Here is a 22,299-nt window from a genome sequence, read left to right on the forward strand (position 1 = left end):
TTAACTCATGGTGAACAGCGCTAAAAATAAAAAAAAATTAACTGAATTGCTTTTTTGGTTCTTCTGTTTGTGAAAAATCTGAATGAAAAGCGATCAAAAAATATTATGTACCCCACAATGGTACCAAAAAAATGCAACTCATCCTGCAAAAAATAAGCCCTCATACTCATACATCTTTGTTCGATAAAAAATAAAAAAAGTTACAGCTCTCAGAATATGGAGATGAAAAATTCTACTTTTTATATAAAAAAAAAGTATTTTTACTGTGTGATAGCAGACAAACATAAAAAACTCAATATAAATCTGGTATCGCTGTAAGCACACCGACCCAAGTAATAAATCCACCTTATCACTTACACTGCATGGTGAATTGTGCAAAAATAAAATAAGAACTATTCTTGAACTAATAATAATAGGCTGACTATTTGCTTGCACTTTTTTGCACCATAAATTTGTAATCTTTGGACAGATTTTTTACTCGCAGTCCGGTCCCCACTTGAGCAACTATTCAGAGACCTATTTCCACATGGAGGATTTCTGGCTTTTTTTATACAACCTTATCTTGCTTCAATTGTGAGAACTCCATGTCTGGATGAAGTATTAGCTTATATGGGTGTATATTATTATTTTTTAGCTGTTATCTTTACAGCTCACAAATATATTCCTTGAGGTTGTATAACTGTCGCATGTCTATATAATCTTGACTGTGTTCTCAGTGTGGCGGTTTTCTATTTATAGTGGACTTAACACATGTTTTCCATGTCCATTATTTCATTGATGGTATGCTGCTTATTTGTGCTTTGTTAAAGGTGCTTGCATTTATGTCTCCTGGGTTACAGGCTTTATTACATGCCTATGTATAATCAATATATGTCACAATAGTCACTATTTTAATGTTTTTAAAAGAAGTTTGTGTGTCTTTTGGTGTTTAATAAAAATAAAATATTTTCTATGCGATTTCCATGTTGTATGGTGATCCCCCTTTTTTTACCTATATCTTTCGTCTTGAAATGAGGTAACTTGATAGGCTGGACATTGATCTCCCTGAAAATCTGCCGCCAAAGATTATTTCAAATGAAAGAGAGCGTTACCAGTGTGAAGTGTAATGACTGACAATTTCCTGATCTACATGTCCCACATTGGTAACATCCCCTTTCATTTAAAATAATCAGATTCTTTGGGAGATCTGTTGTCTGGCCTATAGATCTTAACAACTCATTTACATATTAAGAAAAATGTGGATTTATCTGGAACAAAACATCAGATCGCAGATTTTAAGGCACCATTGTATTCAGCTTCCTATGACCTGAATGCCAATATAGACAGCTTTGAAGGGTTTGTCCTGCTGACAGATGCCCTTGAACAAAAATTTCTTAAGGTACTGTCACACTTAGCGATGCACCAGTGATCCCGACTAGCGATATGACGCGGTCAGGATCGCTGGTGCATCGCTAAGTGGTCGCTAGTGAGCTGCCACACAGGCAGATCTCACCAGCGACATAGCAGCGGTCGGGGGTCATTACTTACCTGTCAGACAAGGTGATCCTGACGTCCTCCCACCCGCATCCACGCGTCGTCACAGGAAGCCCAGCAGGAAGCTGACGACGAGAAATGGCCCTGGCTGTTCTCGTGCAATCAGCGATGAGCAGCGTGGGACCCGGTCGGAGGTAAGTATCACACATAGCGATATCGCTAGCAATATCGCTATAACGTCACAAAAACCAGTGACGTTATAGCGATATTGCTAGCGATATCGCTATGTGTGACAGGCCCATTATCATTAGAAAAGTAGTTTGCTATGTAGATACATGCATGAAAAGTTATTTGCAGCAGCAGCCAGCAGTACTCTTGTGGCATCAAAAATTGTTGAAAAAAACTTGTAAAAGTTGCCAAACGTTAACCATATTTGTATGTATACATATATAATTTTGTATTTATATGCTACCATTGGTTCCATGAGTCTGTACATGAGATGGGGTTACAAACAAAATACATATAACTTACAGTAAAATGACAATGATATACTTGTACCCGGGCTTACACTCTAGATTGTTTTACTTATTTACTTTACTTTTTTATTTTAACTGTCTCCTTTGTATCATAAATTACATAACCATAAAATAATTTGTTGCAAATTAACTATATGTAGGCTCATGATAGAAAATTAAAATGCAGCAACCTCATGCAGTGTTTTGGGGTGTGCATTGTACATAAATTAAACAATTTAAACAGGTCAACAAATACTAAAATTTAACTTTGGATTTGAGATTTCAGTTTAGTCACAAAAATGACACTGAGGGGTTTAATTTTACCCTTCTCGTTTGCAATATTTGAAGAATAAAAAAGGCTGTCATTAGTGTGCTGTTACTGCAATACTTCTCAGATCAATTAATTTAAATTAATTCAGTCATATAGGTATGTGTCACTTAAATCTTTGGATTGGTATTCACAAACTGCAACCAGCACTTCCATTTTTAATCTGGTTGAGCACTGAACGTAGTACAGCACACTCGATTTAGGCCTTTTTCTATCCCTAGGTGGAATGAACTTTATGCTCTGATCTCAGATCCCTACTCTGTACAAGAATACAATAGTGCTCTTTGGCCAAATTCCATATTTTATACTGGCTTCTTGGTAACGTCTCTGATTGGCCATGCCTGATGCAATTAGCCCACTCTTGGAGTCTTCAGCAGTGTGTGAAGTGGTGCTTGGCTTATTATTTTTTGCCAAGCCTTGCAAATCAATTTGAAAAGTGTTTGAATTTGCAATAAACTGGGAATCTCAGGAAAATTGACTCAAAGTCAGTTCTCCCCATATTAGTCCGCTCATCCCTAACGGATACCAAAATAACTCTGAATAAAAATGCAAAATGATTGACAATAACAAGTATATTTTTTATAAATTACTGAAATGTGAAATGGGGTGTGGCACAATCAAAACCTGAGATGTGGATTTTACATGTGTTACTACTTAAGTATGTATTTACATTTAATGTTGCATTTCAAGCAAAGTTGCTTGCGTTTCTTTGTATGGAGGAGAATATTATTATTTAATATTTACATATTTTTATAGGACAGACTTTTTTGCATCACAAAATTTAATGGAGCATAGTATATATTTTCTGTATTAATTCATGAGAAATACATCCATATAAGTTGAATGGTACATAAAAGTAAAGATATGGTAAAAAGAATGCTCTATTACATTCCTTAAACTGTCTAAAATTAAATCTGTACTAAGTGAAATATATAAAAAGAAAAATGTTAAGTCATTTTTAAAGTACATAATTCTTAGAAGTGATTAAACATCCTCCAGTTAGTAATCACATGGCAAATTAAACTGAGACCCATATGTTGCCTGTATATGACTACCTTTGATACCTTTGATTCACAAGTCTCGCCTAATCAATTTAGTTGTTAATTTACATCACTTTTTCAGTCGGTTGCTGATCAGTGGAGTGTGTTTCAGGTAATAAGGAGAAGACCTTCACTAGGAAACGCATACATTATGACTACAGAAAGCATATTTTACAGTTATAATCAACTGCACTCAGTAGAAAATGACTTGAGTGTATTTTCATCCTTTAATTTCAAACCTTACTTTACTTATTCCAATTTTTACATACAGTTCCCCTGCTCACTAGAATTTAATCCTCAATAATAAGGATTAGTGATGATAGAATATACTCGTTGCTTGGGTGTCCGAGTATTCTGGAGTGCTTGGAGATTTTGTTTTTGTCAACACAGCTGCATGATTTGTGGCTGCTAGACAGCCTGAATACATGTGGGGATTCCCTAACAAACAGGCATTCCTCACATGTATTTAGGCTGTCTAGCAGCCACAAATCATGCAGCTGCATCGACAAAAACAAAATCTCTGAGCACGACAAAATACTCGGAGGACACGTGAGCATGCTCAGGAAAACCAGAGCAACGAGTATACTCGTTCATCACTAATAAGGATATTTAACCAGATCAGAGGGGAAGATTCCTTTCAAGTACATTTATATGCATATTATATCCTTTACAACACCAGTCTGGTAATAAAGAAAATATTCAAATTTCTACATATAAAAAAGTTCTGGATCAAAATGTATTTATGAAAATTACACGTTGCTCTTATTCATAGAGGGAATAGAATATGATTTTAGAAATCAGAAAAGGGACAGCTGTCCATGAGTCTTTAGTATGAATTTTCATCAAGCACTTCAAAAACAAACTCCGATCAAAATTATTTTCTGTTTGTTTCGGGCTTTGCACTCCCTATATGACTGTAAGTAGGTTATTTCCACATTAATGGTTTCTCTACTACTGGAAAGTCTTCCAGTATTCCATCAAAGTCTTTTCAGTGCCCGCTGGCTGGAGTGGTGACATGACATAACAATGGAAGGGTGATCAGAGGAGCGGCACTGATAATGGAGGTATGTATGGACTTCTTATATATTCTGCACCAGATTAAAGCTGTTAATAAGGGGTTGTCTAGTAGAGGACAAGGATTTCAATAGTATCTGCCAGATTTCTATCATGTATCAGGCTTCCTTGTTATATTTTTTTGCTCTATTGAAAAAGTTAGAGTAACTTTTCTTTGCTATATGAATACAGAATACAATGTTATATTGGTCAAACTCATTTCATTGTTTCAAACTCGCCCATAAACATAAGCACTCAGTTCCACTGAGGGTTGATGTGTTTTCAGTGGAAAAAGCACAGAAAACCACTGTCAGACATTTCTCTCCTGAAATACTCCCTCAGAGTATTTATGATCACACTCCCCAACCCTTTTCTTTCATATGAGTTATCAGATCATAGGCATAGCAGGTCAAACTTTGAAAGTCAAATACACATTAGATAGTCTAATGCTCCCATTGATATTGGTGGAATTGGTCGCCTTTATTCAATTGTATCTGCAAACTTTAACCTTATTCTTAAAACTTATATAATTACCAATCGATTGGATGATATTATTTGTTTGCTACATCATCTGCAGTAGTGCTTGAAAGTTTGTGAATGCTTCAGAATTTTCCATATTTCTGTCAAATTTTTTACCTATAAGGCTGTGTGTATACAGTGCATTTTTGTGGCATTTTTTCCACGCTGAATTGGCTCAAAAGCAGAAAGGAAGCCTTCTGTCAGCAAAGTCAATGAAAATCCTGAAGTCCTATGCACATAATTAGTATTTTTCCTTTGAGGATTTTTGCTGCTTTCAAAGCATGTCAATTCTTTGTGTGTTTTTGTTGCGTTTTTCACTCACTGACTTCACTTGTGTCAGTTAAATTCGCAGCACAAGCAAAAAACGCAGGTATAAAAATGTTTGCAGATTTGCTGAGTTGTGTTTTTACGGACTTATCAGGTATTTCCCATGCTGTCATCTGTGTGACAGTACTAAAACAGCAGCTTTGATCGACGGTAAAATTGTTACCACCAATCAGAGTGCTGTGAGGTCAAACTGCCAGATGTCAGCATGACCCCACAGCTGTTACTGGTAGTTAAAAGCTTAGCACTAGTCCCAGGCATTGGCTGATGAGTGAGTCATACTCCCATCAGCCTACGCCTGCTGTTGATGATAACAGCAACAGCAGGCTCCACTGATGGGTGTAGTTATCAGCCAGCACTTGTGGTCAAAGTAAGGAAAAAAGTTAAAATAAATAAATAATTATTGATATAAAAAAACACAGCATACTCACCTTCACCTAATCCCTGAAGCCCTCTTCTGTAAAAATAAAAAAACATATACTCACCTTAATGCTTAATCCCTGATGCCCATGTCACCTGGAAAAGAGAAAAAATAATAAACAAATCCCTGACCTATCCTCCACTGCACAATCCATACTGTCCCACGATGATTCTTACTGTATCACCTGTAGATGCGACTGCTCTTTCCAGCAGCCAGCTACACATGGACTAGCATGAAATCACTCATGCAGTGTGTAGTGCTAAGCTGCAGTGAAAAAGTTCACTGGCGTTCATCAGCTAATGAGCCCAGTTATAGCACCACCGCTGTGTGAGAGAGTTCTCATGCAGCAGTGGTGCCGTCAGTGAGTTCATTGGGGGTTCATCAGCTAAGGAACTCCGGTCAACTTTCTCACCACAGCTCAGTGCTACACACTGACACAGGACAGATTACCTTTACCTCCTGTGTCAGTGTGAACCTGCTGTCCCTGACAGCAGTCATATTAGTGACTGATCTCAACGTCATCAGAATCGACGTGGAACATTATTGACTATCTATTCACTTCAGACAGGTGAGTTTTTGAACATTTTTCATTTTTTTTTTACAGGGGACAAACTGTAAAACTGTGTAGTAATTTATTTCAAATAAATGACTTTATTCTGGTTGTTTTTTATTTACAATTTGAACATGAGGTTAGTAATGGGGTGTCTGTTAGACGCCTCTCCATTACTAACCCCTGGGCTTCATGTCAGCTGCCAATAGAAGGCTGACATGAACCCCTCCCAACTATCATCCCACTTGCCACTGCATCAAGGCAAATTGGAAAAGGGAGGATAAATACTAGATTTGTCACATCTTATTGCTGCACCATTTCCGAGATGGCTGAGAGCTAATGTTTTTAATCTGGAAAGGGGCAAATTACCATATCCCTTTCCCTAGGCTATTATTATCAGCCATCATCTCTGTTTAGCCTTTGCTGGTTAGAATTTATGGGGTGTCCGAGGTCAATTTTTTTCTTTTTTCCTAACTAACTATTAAAGGCTAAGCAAACAGCTGTGAGCTTATATTAACAGCCTTGGAACCTTTATGGCTATTGGCTACTTCTCAGAATATTAACATCAGCCCTCAGTCATTGACTTTTCCTCTGCTGGTTGTGAAAATTACATGGCAGCCCACTCCATTTTTTAATTTCTTTAACAAATAAAAAACTAAATGTCAATGTGGCAGCCTGCTGATATGAACTGGAATAACCTCACATGCGTCACCACCGCCAGGTATTGAGGTACATGCCAAGCTCTGTCAGGTGGGGCATGTGCCCACGATCTGGAATAGCAGTGTCTTGAATGCAGCTCAGCTGCGCTGCATCCAAACTATTGTTTTGAATGATACAAACACAGTGGATTGGATTTTATAGAAATACCATGGCCACTGTGTTTCTATTTGATGCTGCGTAAACTCAACCACGGTGTGGTTTCATGAGCCGCTGCATGTCAATTTCTGCTGCAGAGACACTAGTTTCCACATCAGAAATTTCTACAAAGAATGTACTGGATGTGGTAAATTCTCATGGTTCAATGAACAAATGTGGATTTAACTCCATGATTGAAAGCAGCATTTTGGACGCAGTGAAAATACACTGCTATTTCCTGATCCTGGGAACGTATCCTTGCAGTTTGAGTACAGCCTATGTAGGTTAATTCTGAGAATGCTCCTGAAGAGGCTGGTGACGATGTGGGACATTGTCTTAACCCTTGGATTACCGTCAGACCTGGGGTGAGTATATTGGGCTAATTTAAATGATTAAAGTATGCATCTGTTTTATTTCAAATAAAGTGTTTTATTCTCTGTGGGTATGTTTATTTAAAGGGAATCTGACACCCTTTTTAGTGATATCATGTAAAGATATCACCCAATTGTGCGCCCCATAAGGATTCTTTTAGGATTTTTTATTCCCCCCGATCCTTTGATGCAAAAATACCTTTTTTATCTTGGTGAAGAGGTATGCAAATCGCCGCGGTCCGGTTCAATCGGCGTGGCTTAGTCGGCTTCTTTCCCCCCTCCTCGGCTTGCTGAGCGTAATCTTCATCTGTGAATATCACAGATAATGTGACAGATTCCCTTTAACTCTCTACCTACAGGCTTAGTAATAAGGGTGCTTGGCTGACACCTCTTCCTTACTAAATCTACGGCTTGGTGTTAGGGACAGGTGCTGACACCAACCACGAATCCCATTAGCCTGATGCAACTGCACTGGAATCCGGAAGAGCCTGGGCTAAGTGCCAGAACTGACGCTTCAAGTATGAAATGCCATTTCTGAGGCAGCTGAGGGCTGGTATTTGTAGCCTGGTACAGGGCAAATAAGCATGAAAAAGAAGGGATTGAACAAGGAAAATACATCCCAAAACTTTTTTTCTTTTTTCAACTATCTTTATTTACATCCAAAAACCATTCATTGCTGTACAAAAATACATAAAAATGCATAGAAAAATGCAACAAAAATGCAATAAAAACACGCATATTTTCCATTGTGTTTTTACAGCCAACAAATTCCTAGAGATGCAATCAAATACTCAACGAATGCATATAGCCTAGCTACATCAGATTTTCAAACAACTTTAAAAAGTAGATTAATAGAATAAAATTAAACAAACAAGTCAAAAAATTTGACTTTGTCATGTTGTTATTAAGGAAGATGATCCAACATCATATGTTTGTTAGTGAAAAAGTAAATGAACATTTGCATTTTGTATCTAGTGTGACCCTCTTGTGCAGCCACAGCTGCATCTGAACATTTCAATTAATTGTTGATTAGTCCTGGAGGTCAACTTTGATGAATTTTAACCCATTCCATCCTTTAAAAAAAGCTTCAACTCTGTTGTGCTGGTAGGTTTTCTCCAATGAACAGTTTGCATTAAGTTATTCCACAACATTTCAACAAAATTAAGATCAGGATGTTGACTTGGTCATTTCAAAACTTTAAGTCTTCTTTAGCCCCTTTCCAACCTTAGATGTATAGATAAGGCTAAGGTTACCTCCCCCTGTAGTCTGCAGGCTCAGGCGATGAGCCTGCAACTTTTCCAGCACATGTAAGCTGATTTCATTGGCTGGCATGACAACCCGGGGTCTGTAGGAGATATGTGTGGTTGTCATTGTCAGATAGCTATGAGCGATACCCAGCAGTCGGCGCTCATAGAAAGTGAGCTTTTCTGCTACACACAGCAGGGCTGAAGCCCTGCCCCGCAAATGTATAGTAAAAAAATGTTTACAAAATGTAAAAAAGTAAAGAAAATATAAAAAATTAGCTCTCCCCCTAATCGCCCCATTCAAAATAAAACAATAAAAAAACCACATACTTGTTATCGCCGAGTTCAGAAATACCTGATCTAGCAATATATAAAAATAATTAATCTGATCGGTAAATGATGTAATGAGAAAATAAAGTAAAAAAAACAGAATTACTTTTTTTTTGGTCACCGCAACATTGCATTAAAATGCAATAACAGGCCATCAAAAAATTGCATCTACACCAAAATGGTATCAATGAAAACGTCAGCTCGGTGCACAAAAATAAGCACTCACTCAGCTCTAGATTATGAAAAATGGAGACACTACAGGTATTGGAAAATGGCAGCAATTTTATTTTTTTGGGAAGTTTTAGATGTTTTTTACCACTTAAAATAAAAAAGAACCTATACATGTTTAGTATCTACAAACTCGTAATGACCTGGAGAATTATAATGGCAGGTCAGTTTTAGCATTTAGTGAACATAGTAAAAAAATTGTGGAATTGAACTTTTTTCAATTTTACATCACTTTGATTATTTCCCCATTTTACAGTAAACTATATGGCAAAACCATCAGTGTCATTCAAAAAAACAACAAGAAGGGGTGCAAAATCGGAAACTCTAAAACAGAAAAAATCTAGGTGGTGAAGGGGTTAACCATTCTTTTGTAGATTGACTTGTGTGCTTTGGGTTGTTGTCTAGCTTTTTACCCTCATTCTCTGGATATTCAGCTCATGCAGAGATGTCCTGACATTTTCTTTTAGAGTTTGCAGATAAAATTCAGAATCAATTCTTCTATCAATTATGAAAAATATTAGGATTTGAAAGTCTTCAGTGGTTGATACCTTTCCATGGCTAACTGAAAAGGCTAAAGCCCCCTTCACACATAGCAAGATCGCTAGCGATATTGCTAAGACATCACTGATTTTGTGACGCAACAGCGATATCGGTAGCGATCTCGCTACATGTGACATGTACCTGCGACCCGGCCCCCCACTGGATATCGCTGATCATGCGAGAATGTCCAGGCCCATTTTCTTCTCGCTGGCATCCCGCTGGTGCCGATGAGCGATGCATGGACACAGGCGGAAGACGTCATCATCGCTGTGTCTGACAGGTAAGTAATGACCGCCGACGGGCTCCTGCATCGCTGGTGAGATCTGCCTGTTTGGCAGCTCACTAGCTACCATTTAGCGATGCACCAGCGATTCTGACCGGGTTGTATCATTGTCGGGATCGCCGGTGCATTACTAAATGTATCGGGACCTTAATAATGGCTAACAATCTATCTCATTATTCCCATTATTGTTGCTGCAAGAGATAAAAAGAGACAAGGTGCTTACTATCTCAATAAACGAAATATGAAGTGGTGATATCGGCAAATTTGTGAGAGATGCACCCATCTTCTGGGGTTTTGTAAATGGAAGCACGACCCTAGTAAAGATTTACAGAATTATGTTCTTTCAGCTGTTGCTCATTTCCTGAGCCATGATGGACAAATAACACTGCAGAATAGACAACAATATAGAGCAAAATGCAGGACATGAGTGCTGAGGATAATGACCATCCAGAGAAGAGAGAATAATAATAGAGAATAAGGAAAATTAAGGTTATGCATTTTGATACCAGATTGGTATCTTTATGAGGCCAATTGTTTTATATTTGGACAGTCATTATCATAGCGGCCATGTCCTGTATTTTCCTATGTATTGAATATGCAAATAATCTCTTCAGAGAGAACGAGGACATGAACTCTACGCCACCTATTGGAAACAGTGATACTAAACGTCAACATCGACCTTTGTAATATGACATAGGATAAAAGTCAAACCAGAATTGCAATGTTTAGGCACAGAGTTTCACGGTGTTGCCCCTCATCAGTGCAAAGTATGATATCTGATTTGGCTAGGTGAGAGGCTCTGGATTGGGGTCTAAGTGGTAATGTTTCTACTTGTGGAGAGTGAGAATCCTGTCATGTCAGAGTGAGGAGACTTAAAAGCCATGCATGTTTCTCTGGGAAACTAAATATGTAAATTGTCTCTTCAGAGAGGAAGATAACAAATATTTCATTTTACAAAGGAACATGCATGGCTTTTAAGTCTCCTTACTCTGACATGCCAGTCTTGACATGTCACTCTCCACAAGAAGAAACACTACCCCTTGGACTCTAATTCAGAGCCTCTCACCTAGGAGAGCAAGATCTCACTTTGCACTAATGAGTGGCAACACCCCTAAACACCATATCTGCAAATCCGGATTTTGGTTGGATTTTTGCCTAAGTCATATTCCAATGCTCATCACATGGTTGTTGTTGACTTTTAGGATCATTGTTTCCAGTAGGTGGCAATAGAGTGCATGTCCTCTTCCTCTCTAAAAAGACAAGTTGCATATTTAGTTTCCCAAAGGAGCATGCATGTCTCTTCACCCTGAAATGCCAGGCTTGACATGTCACTCTCCAGAAGGACAAACATTACCCTTTAGACCCATATATTGAAGTAATAAAAAAGGCTTATGACCCTTGTTACAGCACTAGAGAGAGACTCAAATTCAAAAACATAAGAAACTCAGAGACCGCATCATCTTTTTCTGGCATTATTTTTGACATTAGGTAGAATTCATATTTTAATAAAATGCTGCACTGTTTTATCAGATGTGATTGATCAGTTTTAAAAGACCATCAGTGAAAATAAAAGTACAAAAATATGCAAGTAATCTTTTTAGAAATCATTTAGGTATGAAAATAGTGTGGCCCATATATAGAATGGATTATTAATTTACAATATAGAATTCAGACAGTGAAGGACTTTCCATTTAGCCATTACTCAGTGAACTATGAGCATACAATTATTATAATCAAAATTATACTACCTCAATTGCAAATATTAAAAAAGTTCTGCTGTTTATTATAAATCTAAAGAGAGCAATTTAAACATCTTAAAACAGTTAATACAACAAGTGGTTCTGCCAAATTTAACACAAAGGTCTCGATTCATAAAGAGTGGTGTCTTTATGAAAAGTGAGATGGCATAAAATGTGCTAAATTAAATGGTAGGCACCTCTTAATGAATTTGGCTAATCGTTTGGCTCATCCACTCTATAAATTTGGCTCATTGACCACTGCAGTCAAGAACTGCTGTATATTTCTGACATAATTTGAAGCATTGGTCAAATTATGATGAATTTGCTGGCCCCATTCCCTCATTGTGAAGCTCAAGCCATATTTTTTAAAAAATTGCAGATCTGTTTGGGACTAGCATCAATGCTTCAGTAGAAAGCCATCTGTCAGTCAGTGCTAGAGCATTCTTAAAGCTGAAGCTCTAAGTGTTTTAAGTGGTGACTGTAGCCAAATCATTGTGCCTGCATGACTGAAATCTGGCAGCTCCTGAGAGGAATGAAGTTCATTTTTTCCTTGGTGCCACACTTTTAGTACCTTTAAACCGCTATTAACCTGCAGATAAACCCTACATTTGCAGATTAAGAGCAATATCGAATATGACTTATTTCCTTTAACATATTTTAATATAAGTAAATGTTATCATTATCACCGATAGATGCTAAATAATATATATAACTAGTAGTGTAATTTTCTTTTATCATTGCTTTTTTAATGTATTTGTTTCTAAATACATTTTATAATCAATATTACAACAACAATGTTTCCCATCCATGCTGATTCTAGTTTCTGTGTGTTTGGATATTTATTTAATTAATTAATAGTGACAGATAGGCACAGTTACAATCCCTGTGCTATAGTTGTTGTTGACTCTACCTAAGTAAAAGAAAAAATAGGTAATAAATATATGAAAATTTTGCAATACGATTCAAAATATAAATTTTATTTTTACTTCATGGCTTTAAAATCATAAATTAAATCAAAATCCTAATCTGCTTGACTTTACAGCCCTCGGCTACTTTTCGTATTGTATAGTGAAGGAGCGTCTAACTATTCTGTAGGAACCAGAACTCTTAATAGTTGGTAAGGGATCAAATACTTATCTCTCACTGCAAAATGCAAATAAATTTATATACAATGTGATTTTCTGGGTTTTATTTTTGATATTCCATCTCTCAGTGTTAAAATTAACCTACCCTTAAAATAATAGACTGTTCATGTCTTTGTAAGTGTGCAAATTACAAAATCAGCAAGAGATCAAATACTTATTTCCTTCACTGTATCTCTTCATTCAAGACAAGCAGGTATCAAATACACAATTTATTCTAAAATGCTTTCATATATGCTTTGTAAAATGCTTCCACAACACTGTACAGACATCATCACTGTCCTTATTGGGGTTTACAATCCAAATCACCTATAAGGAAGTTTTTGGAGTGAGGGAGGAGACCCAAGCATATACAGGGAAAGCATACATACTCCTTGCAGATATTGTCCTTTGTGGAATTTGAACCCAGGTCCAAAATATTGCAAAGTAACATTCCTAACCACTGAGCCATTGTGCTTTCCTTATAGGCAAGGATGCATAAGAACTGACACTTTGTGTACCAGTCTTCATGAACAGTACACTGGAATGAGCCACATCTTTAAGAGTAAGTAAAGCTTCATGTTCTATTCAAAAAGAAGGAGAAGCCGCTTAGGAAAGGTGTACAAATGGCAAAAGTCACTTTACTTTTGCGCTACATGAAACACTGTAAGATAAATTGTTTCCTTAATGTTGAAGCCTCATTTTAATACTGATATATACAGTACATTTCTGATTTCACATTATTTTTAGTCCAACAATGCAGTTCATTCATACTTGAAATCAAATGTTGTCAGAAATTTGCTTAGGTGATATCAAGGAGTTTTAACATGACTTGAAATATTTTTAAAGTTAAAAAATAGTGTTGTAAAGATAGATGAAAGTGCGCAAAGGTGCTTCAAATTTATCAAGCAGCATGATCCATTTCACTCTCAAAAGACTAGCATATAAAACTAACCTAAATTGTAGTGCATTATTTCAATAAAACTGCACTTACTTTGTCTAGTCTGTACTTACTGTACAAATCATATAGTAGCACTTTTTATGAAAACAAGTCTCAACCCTAATAATCCAAATGTACTTCAAAGCATCATAATTTCAAATGCGGCATGAACACATTACAAATAGTATGCAATTGTGTTTGCATGCAACATTTAAGGCAAAATAAAAGAGCCCCAATTTTATATTCCAGATGAACAGAAAATTATTAGCCTTCTAATTTATGCACTAAGGAATAAATTCTTCATATTTGTTGGCAGTCTGTTTAACAAGAATATTTTGGATGTATGCCAGCCATTACAGTTTGCTGGTAGAATAAGTAAGCAGACTAGTAGTGACCCAGGGGGAAGAAAGAACATACTCATTAATACAGGACATTAAGAAAATTAGATTAGAATGTGTCAATTAGAAATAATGGGACTTAGTACATATATAAAAGTGCCAACTGCAGAACATACAGCAAGAATGCCACACACCGATTTTTGCAGCTTTTTCATGGTACAAAATTCTTGGGAATTTTTTAATGAATTTTCTTATTCATACAATGCGGGATTATGCTAAATGTGTCAGAATTATGGTGCATTTTCACAAAACTCTGTTTTTCATTAACTACATCACAATTAATGTGTTTTACACACATTTTATACCTTGTCTGATAAAAGGTATGGCTTTGTTTGTAATTAGTGTGTTCTAGTGAAATTGGAATGATATAATATGTTCAATTGTGGAAAACATAAATATTTGTAGTAGTGTTCAGATGCTAAGGCCAGATTAATACATTCATGCTTCACCTGAGCTAAATTTGATAGCCTAACATTGTCGATTTTGGGTCAAGAAATCCACTGCCTTTCCATACATCAAAGTCCATAGATATAATCTAAGTAGGTTATTTAAATTTAAAAAAGAAAGGTAAAATATTATTGATGAGTGAATGTGCTTCAATAACAAGTTATTCGACCATGCTCAGGTGCTAATCCGGTATCTTAGGCGCGTTCTGATAATATGTTTGAGTCCCTGTGGCTGCATGTTTTGTGGCTGTTCAACAGCCTCTAACATGTGCATGGATTGCCTAACAAACAGGCAATCCTCGAATATGCATAAGCGGACTATCAGAGAGCCTTATGTTAGTTCAATTACCAATAACACCTTGGTCAATATAATGAAAGACAGATATAAGTAAAAAACAATGTCTTTATTGAAGATAATACAAGTACCAAAACACCAAGTAATAAAATGTGTGATACATACAAGAACAGGCGGGCAGCTATATAACCATGCAAGCAAAGGTTAACACCATCACGACGGACCAGTCAATTGTCCCATTACAATAGAATCATTTTAAGAGCACAGTGCAATTCAATGTAAACAACAATGGTACTTCAGTGAGACATATGTCCATAGAAGCAATGCACAGAGGACAATGCAAAGGGTCAAAAAAGGGCTCTATAATAAAGCTACATAAATACAATAACCCACACACTATGCCCCTTAGATAATAATCAGGGGCTACAGAGTTAATATATGAATTATCACTAGGATCGCCTCATGCAGAGCTTACCCATGGTGGCTGTATAACCAGAGCGAAAGCGCACTTGTGCTTTGGTTATCTAAGGGGCATAGTGTGTTGGTCATTGCACTATGCACTTTAATTATTCTATTATAATGGGACAATTGACTGGTCCGTCATGATGGTGTTAACCTTTGCTTGTATGGTTATATAGCTGCCTGCCTGTTCTTGTATGTATCACACATTTTATTACTTGGTGTTTTGGTACTTGTATTATCTTCAATAAAGACATTGTTTTTACTTATCTGTCTTTAATTATATTGACTAAGGTGTTATTGGTAATTGGACTAACATAAGGCTCTCTGATAGTCCGCTTATGCATTATACAGCATTCTTGAGAGTGTCCTTGAAATAAGGAATATGCATTCTATGATCCAATTTTCCCTATAGGTATTTCTAATCCTTGAATGTGTTGCAGCTGTCTAAAGCTAGTTTCACACTAGCATATCAACATGCAGCACACGGTGCCGCTAAGCCCCGCCCCCTGCCCGCCCCCTCCGGTCATTTCCCCCCTGCTATCGCACAGCGCTGCATGTGATCTGCGCACCCTATCTTTCGCATAGGGTGTGCAGACCGTGCGCTGGCCATGTGCTAGTAGGATTGTGCGTGCGCTGCGCCCTTTTGACGGTGCGCCAATGTGCGCCGAATGCACCATGTTGCATTTTGGTGCGCTCGGCGCACCATCAAAAGGGCGCAGCGCATGCAAAATCCTACTAGCGCACAGCCAGCGCATGGTCTGCGCACCCTATGCTAAGGATAGGGTGCGCAGATCGCATGCAGCGCAGTGCGATAGCAGGGAGGAAATGACCGGAGGGGGCGCGGCAGGAGGTGGGGATTAGCGGCACCGTGCGCTGCGTGTAGATATGCTAGTGTGAAACTAGCCTAAGAGAAACAAAACATGCAGGCATAGGGACTCAAATTTATTAGGAACTATAAGATGAAGACCAGCGAGGACTCAGGCATTAAAGTTGGACTTCAGAAAGGCAGATTCTAATGGACTCAGAAAGATGGTAGAAAAGCTACAATGGCAGGATGTTTTAAAGGACAGAAATGTCAAAGAAGCATGAGAGATTTTGCCTAATGAAATTCTCACCGCAAAGAATCCTGAAAAGAAGGAAGAATTGGAAACATTTAAAGAGGCCAGGGTGGATGAACACAGAAATGAATCACTTGTTAATAAGGAAAAAATAAATGTACATCAAATGGAAATAGGGGAGAATATCTAAATAAGAATATAATGCTATTTGCAGGGAGCTCATGGGCAATCATTAGAAGATCTAAAGCCAGTAATGAAGTAAGGCATTCAAGGGAGACAAAAAACAGTAAAAAAGTATTTTGGGTATGTCAAAAGCAAAAGAAAAATCAAAGATGCTATAGGATTAGGATAGGATTACAGGACAGGATATTTATAGGATATAAAGGCAGAAGTGGTCAAAAATGATGTTGAGGAGGTCAAATTTTTAATTTGTATTTGGCTTCTGTGTTCTTTAAGAAAGTAATTGTAACATCAACAGATCTTCATGATGCCATCGAAGTAATAAAATAATCCACATTATCTATGAATAGAAAGATGGTGAGGGAGTACATAGTTAATTTAAATTAATTTACATTTTATTGCCCAGTCGAACTACATTCTAGGGTACTGAAAGAGTTAGAAGAGGAAAATGAAGAACCACTAGCCAGAATCTTTGAAAAATCCTGGATAAAAGGAGAAGTCCCAGAAGAAGGGCAAATGTCACTATCTTCAAAAAAAGGAAAGAAGATGGAGCAAAGAAATGACAGGCCAGTGAGCTTTACTTCTATACCAGGAAAGATATTTGAACAAACTATAAAACAGAATGTATGTAAGTACTTGGATAAAAATACAGTAATTAACCAAAGTCAGCATGTGTTTGTAGCAAACAAGTCATGCCAGATTAATCTAATCTCTTTCTATGATTTATTGTCAAAATGAAATAATAAAATGATCACATGGTTAACAAATTATCCCTTACATTCAGTGCTTAGTCCATATAATGGTAGCTTTCTTTTACTCCATAAAGTAGCTATTTGTGTCTGAGAGGCTGTATTTTTTTCCTGAGTGTTTTTTAGAATTACAGAAGCATTATTCTTCAAATGCATAATAAAGTAGAATGTATTTGGCCCTATTCATCAAAGCTATAATACCAGAATTCTGATGTAAAAGCTCTGAAAAGTCACAAAATGTAGGCGCAACTCGTCTTCACGCCAATTTCAGTATCTCCTAGCTCCACCAAAAAGACACATTCCATTTGCTCTCTCTCTCTCTCTCTATATATATATATATATGTTTTTTGCGATGAGTCCCTTTGTGAATGGTTGTATCCGTTATGACAGTGCTGACTGCCTGATCTACAGCAACTAAGCATATGCACCTAAAGGTGGCCAAACAAGCAATGTGCTCCTATTCTTAAAAAATAATGTTTGACCTAATCCAAACATCCACCATTCAAAACAATCAATAAATGTATTATCAAGACAAAGGTGTGTGATAAAATGGTTAAGGACAGGGAATATTTTTTGTACCTGTGACTGTGGATGAGTGCATTGAAAGCCAATCCATCTGACCAACTGCTGGTGAAATTGAGAACGTTGACTTGTGGGTAATTGCGAGTTGATTGGCGGACCCAGCTTAGTAAGATCTTTTCAGTATTTGTCTGCTGTAAGTCAGCCATAATGCCTTTCATTACATCCTTCACCTGAATAAGATATACAACCATCAATGATTGAAACTGTAAAGCAAGATAAACGGTTTATCTTAAAGCACAGCACTAGGAAATATATAAGTGGAATTTTCCTACACTAAATTGTTTTCTGCATCACCCAGATTATCAGGATTCAAGAGGAAATAATAAAATATAAAATAACCTGTCATATTAAAATGTTAAGCTTAGAAACACACTTTAATCTGTTGTTACAATAAAATTTACAGGAGTGCCCTATTACACAATCCTGTAAACCGTAAGTTAAGTACTGCTGTCATTTTTACAATGATTTGAGGGAAAAATAGTTATTATTAGAAAATATCTTATTTTGGGGGGAAATAAAACTAAATTATATAGTAAAGTGAGGAAAAGAGAAAGATTTACCTTGTCACTCCCATCCTGATGAAAATGTAATGTTTACTGATTCAGATAAAAAGCATAAAGGAAACCTGATGCAATTCTCGTACATGAAACTGCCCTTAGTCTATAAACATTACCATTTTTTCAGGATGGTAGTGCCGAGGTAAATTTTTCTTTTCCTCATTGTGGCTGCCTTCACCAGTTGGATCGGCACCCTTTGTTGATTATCAAACCACCCTGCATACCTTCAGGTACATCTGCAGCTCCCGAGACTCCCCTTCCTTTCTCCTATATAGTAAAGTGGTCATTCACGCAACTTGAAACATGCCAGAGCATTACAGAAGAGTACCTAAGGCTTTTTTTTATTGGGAATCTTATCAATTATCAATCGAAAACTTGGATCTTCTTCAGGTTCACTCAGGGATGTCTCCAGTTCCCAGGGTACATGCACTTCTTTTACATTCAAATCAAAGAAACATGTCTGTTTTTGATCGGCATCTCTAATCAAAATTACCCATAGAAAATCAAACATGGCACAAGGATGGCATTAGTGTGCAGCCTAAGTCCTGTCCATTATTCACTTTGCAGAGGATAGGAGTTGATTTTCAATTTATTTTTTCATACATGGAAATCACTAATGAAACACTAATAGTTAAAGCTAGCATACTGACTAAACACTAATGAAGTTTGGATGACTATTATACCACTTTGTTGTTTTTTTGCATATGAGAAAAATCACTGACATTTGATTGAGTCCTAACACTAAGTTCACATAGCGTATTTTCAGTCAGCATAAAAACAGCATACCAGTGCACATGGGATATTCTTCATACAGAGGAAATCCTGGCACAACCAAATCTAGTGTGATTTATGCACCAGACTACTACATGTAGATGCCAGTCTAACAGTCAACTCCTGCACTCATTGACCATGTTGATAAGCTCACAAATCTAAACATGGAGCCAGTTGTGTCCTTGATCTGCAATTGAGACTGGTAGGAGAAAATCACTGTTAATGTGAATTTAGCTTAACAGCAACAGTGTGGAGTAAGTCACCTTGTCTTTGTCTTTATTGGTAAAATTGGGACTTTAACTATGTGTGTATATATAGTGGGGAAAACAAATATTTGATAGACTGCCAATTTTGCAAGTTTTCCCACCTACAAAGAATGGAGAGGTGGGTAATTTTTTTGTCGTAGGTACACTTCATTGCATGAAATAAGTATTTTGTACAATACAAAAACAGAACCTAACATTTGGCACAGAAACATTTTGGGTTGCAATTACAGAGGTCAAATGCTTCCCATAATTCTTGATCTAGTTTGCACACACTGCAGCAGGGATTTTGACTCACTCCTCCATACATATCTCCATACATATCTTCTCCAGATCTTTAAAGTTTCGGGGCTGTAATAAGGCAGCATTGAGTTTCAGCCGCCTCCAAATATTTTCTACTGAGTTCAAGTCTGAAAACTGGCTAGGCCACTCCAGGACCTTGATATGCTTCTTACAAAGCCAGTTTCCCTGGCTGTGTGCTTTGGGTCATTGTCATGCTGGAAGACTAAGCCTCAACCCATCTTCAATGCTCTTACGAGGGAAGTGTTATGAATGAGTCACCGAGGAGGAAAAACAAAAACAAGCTAAGCCACAGAAAACCAGAGAGCAGTAGCCGTGAAGCGTACCTACGATGATCCTAGATGCCTCGTCAAAGCCGGAGAACTAAATAAGCCTAAAGCAAGAAAAGGGGAAATCTAAACTGCCCCAGAGCAGACCCCAAAGCTATAGACAGCCCCCAAACATGAATTGTCGGTGAGACAAGATGAAAACACAAACACAGATAGAAAACTAGGCTGAGCAAACGCTGGGGCCCACACTAACTAGAAAGGACAGGAAAGGAAAGATGCTGTCTGCAATCACGCACAAAACCTTGCCAAAAAATGTCCAACACTTTCTGATAGCAAAAACCCTGAAGTCGCTAAACTTCAAATCCCTATATCAGCACTCTGGTATATTCTGAAGACAGAGCAAAAAGAGACCAATCTGATCAGGGGAAAAAAGCAAACTGGCATAAACAGAGACATAAGAATGGAAATTCAGCACAGCCCCAGCAGGGGCTGGCTGACCACAAAAACTGAGAAAACCAGACCAAACCTCAAGTGAAAAAATAGCAGAGCACACTTAGCTTGAGAAGGCAGGAACAGAACTGGAAACCAGAACCTCAGGGCAGGAAAAAATCACCAGCACAAAATTAGGGAGTTGGCTGTCTTAAATCCAGTCAGAGACTCCTGATGTCCACTCACAGTCCTCCTCCTCAGGTGGCAGGTCTCTGCCATTTAGATCAGCTTCATTACCTACTGTCACCACTAGAGGGAGCCCGGATGGAGAACTCAAGACTCCTCTGTCAACACAGCCAGCTCCACCACCCTCACCGGAAGCCAGAGGTAAACCAGAAAATGAGTTCACAACAGTACCCCCCCTTGAGGAGGGGTCACCGAACCCTCATCCATGCCACCAGGCCGGTCAAGATGGGCCCGGTGAAAAGCACGAACCAATCTATCGGCATGAATGTCAGAGGCAGAGACCCAAGAATTGTCCTCCTGGCCATAACCCTTCCACTTGACCAAATACTGGAGTCTCCGTCTAGCCAAAAGAGAATCCAGTATTTTCTCTACCTCATATTCCACATTACCTTCAACCAACACAGGGTCAGGAGGTGCCACCATAGGAACCACTGGCTCAACAAACCTCTTCAACAGAGACTTATGAAACACGTTATGGATCTTAAACTTAACTGGAAGAGCCAATCGAAAAGAAACCGGGTTAAGAATCTACAAAATCCTATAAGGTCAAATAAATCTTGGCTTGAACTTTGGAGACGCAACCTTCATAGAGATATTTTTTGACGACAACCAAACCATATCACCCACTTTAAACCGGGGACCAATAGTCCTATGCCGGTTGGAAAACCGCTGGGCCTTTTCTTGAGAGAGGGACAACTTATCCACCACTTGGTCCCAAATCTGCTGCATTCTCTCTACCACAGTGTTAACACCTGGGCAGACTGAAGATTCCACTTGCCCTGATAAAATCAAGGATGAAACCCAAAGTAACAGAAAAAGAGCGACATCAATGTGGCAGAACTAGCTCTATTATGTAGGGCGAATTCAACCAAGGGCATAAATGAGACCCAATCATTCTGATCAGCAGATATAAAACATCGCAAATAGGACTCCAAAGTCTGGTTTGTTCTCTTAGTCTGCCCATTGGTCTGTGGGTGAAATGCAGAGGAGAAGGATAACTGAATTCCCAGCTTGGAACAAAAAGCTTTCCAAAATTGGGAGACAAACTGGACTCCTCTGTCCGACACAATGTTCTCAGGAATCCCATGCAACCGAACCACCTGTTGTAAAAACAAGGGCACCAACTCTGAGGAAGATGGCAGCTTTGGGAGTGGTACAAGATGGACCATCTTAGAAAATCTATAACAAATCACCCAGATAACAGTCATTCTCTGAGAGACAGGAAGATCAGAAATAAAATCCATTGAGATATGGGTCCATGGCCTCTTGGGCACCGGCAAGGGCATCAGCAACCCACTAGAACGAGAACAGGGTTTAGACAGGGAGCAAGTCCCACAAGACTGCACAAAATTCCTGACATCACGAGATAAGGCGGGCCACCAAAAAGACCGACTCACCAAATCTCTGGTACCAAAAATAC

At 38.0% G+C, this 22,299-nt stretch overlaps 1 protein-coding gene across 7 annotated transcripts in view; it reads right to left on the reverse strand.

Annotated features, from left to right (window-relative positions):
- Window positions 1–22,299, reverse strand: part of DMD (dystrophin) — a 3,834,938-nt gene that overhangs the window by 3,065,290 nt on the left and 747,349 nt on the right. For all 7 annotated transcript variants that reach the window (XM_073550686.1, XM_073550687.1, XM_073550688.1 and 4 more), the window contains exon 6: window positions 18,042–18,214. In XM_073550686.1, coding sequence (XP_073406787.1) covers window positions 18,042–18,214 — 173 coding nt within the window. The remainder of the gene's footprint in view (window positions 1–18,041; window positions 18,215–22,299) is intronic.

The sequence above is a fragment of the Dendrobates tinctorius genome, unplaced genomic scaffold (genome assembly GCF_039654945.1).
Source record: "Dendrobates tinctorius isolate UK_male_01 unplaced genomic scaffold, ASM3965494v1 ptg000166l, whole genome shotgun sequence".
NCBI lineage: Eukaryota > Metazoa > Chordata > Amphibia > Anura > Dendrobatidae > Dendrobates > Dendrobates tinctorius.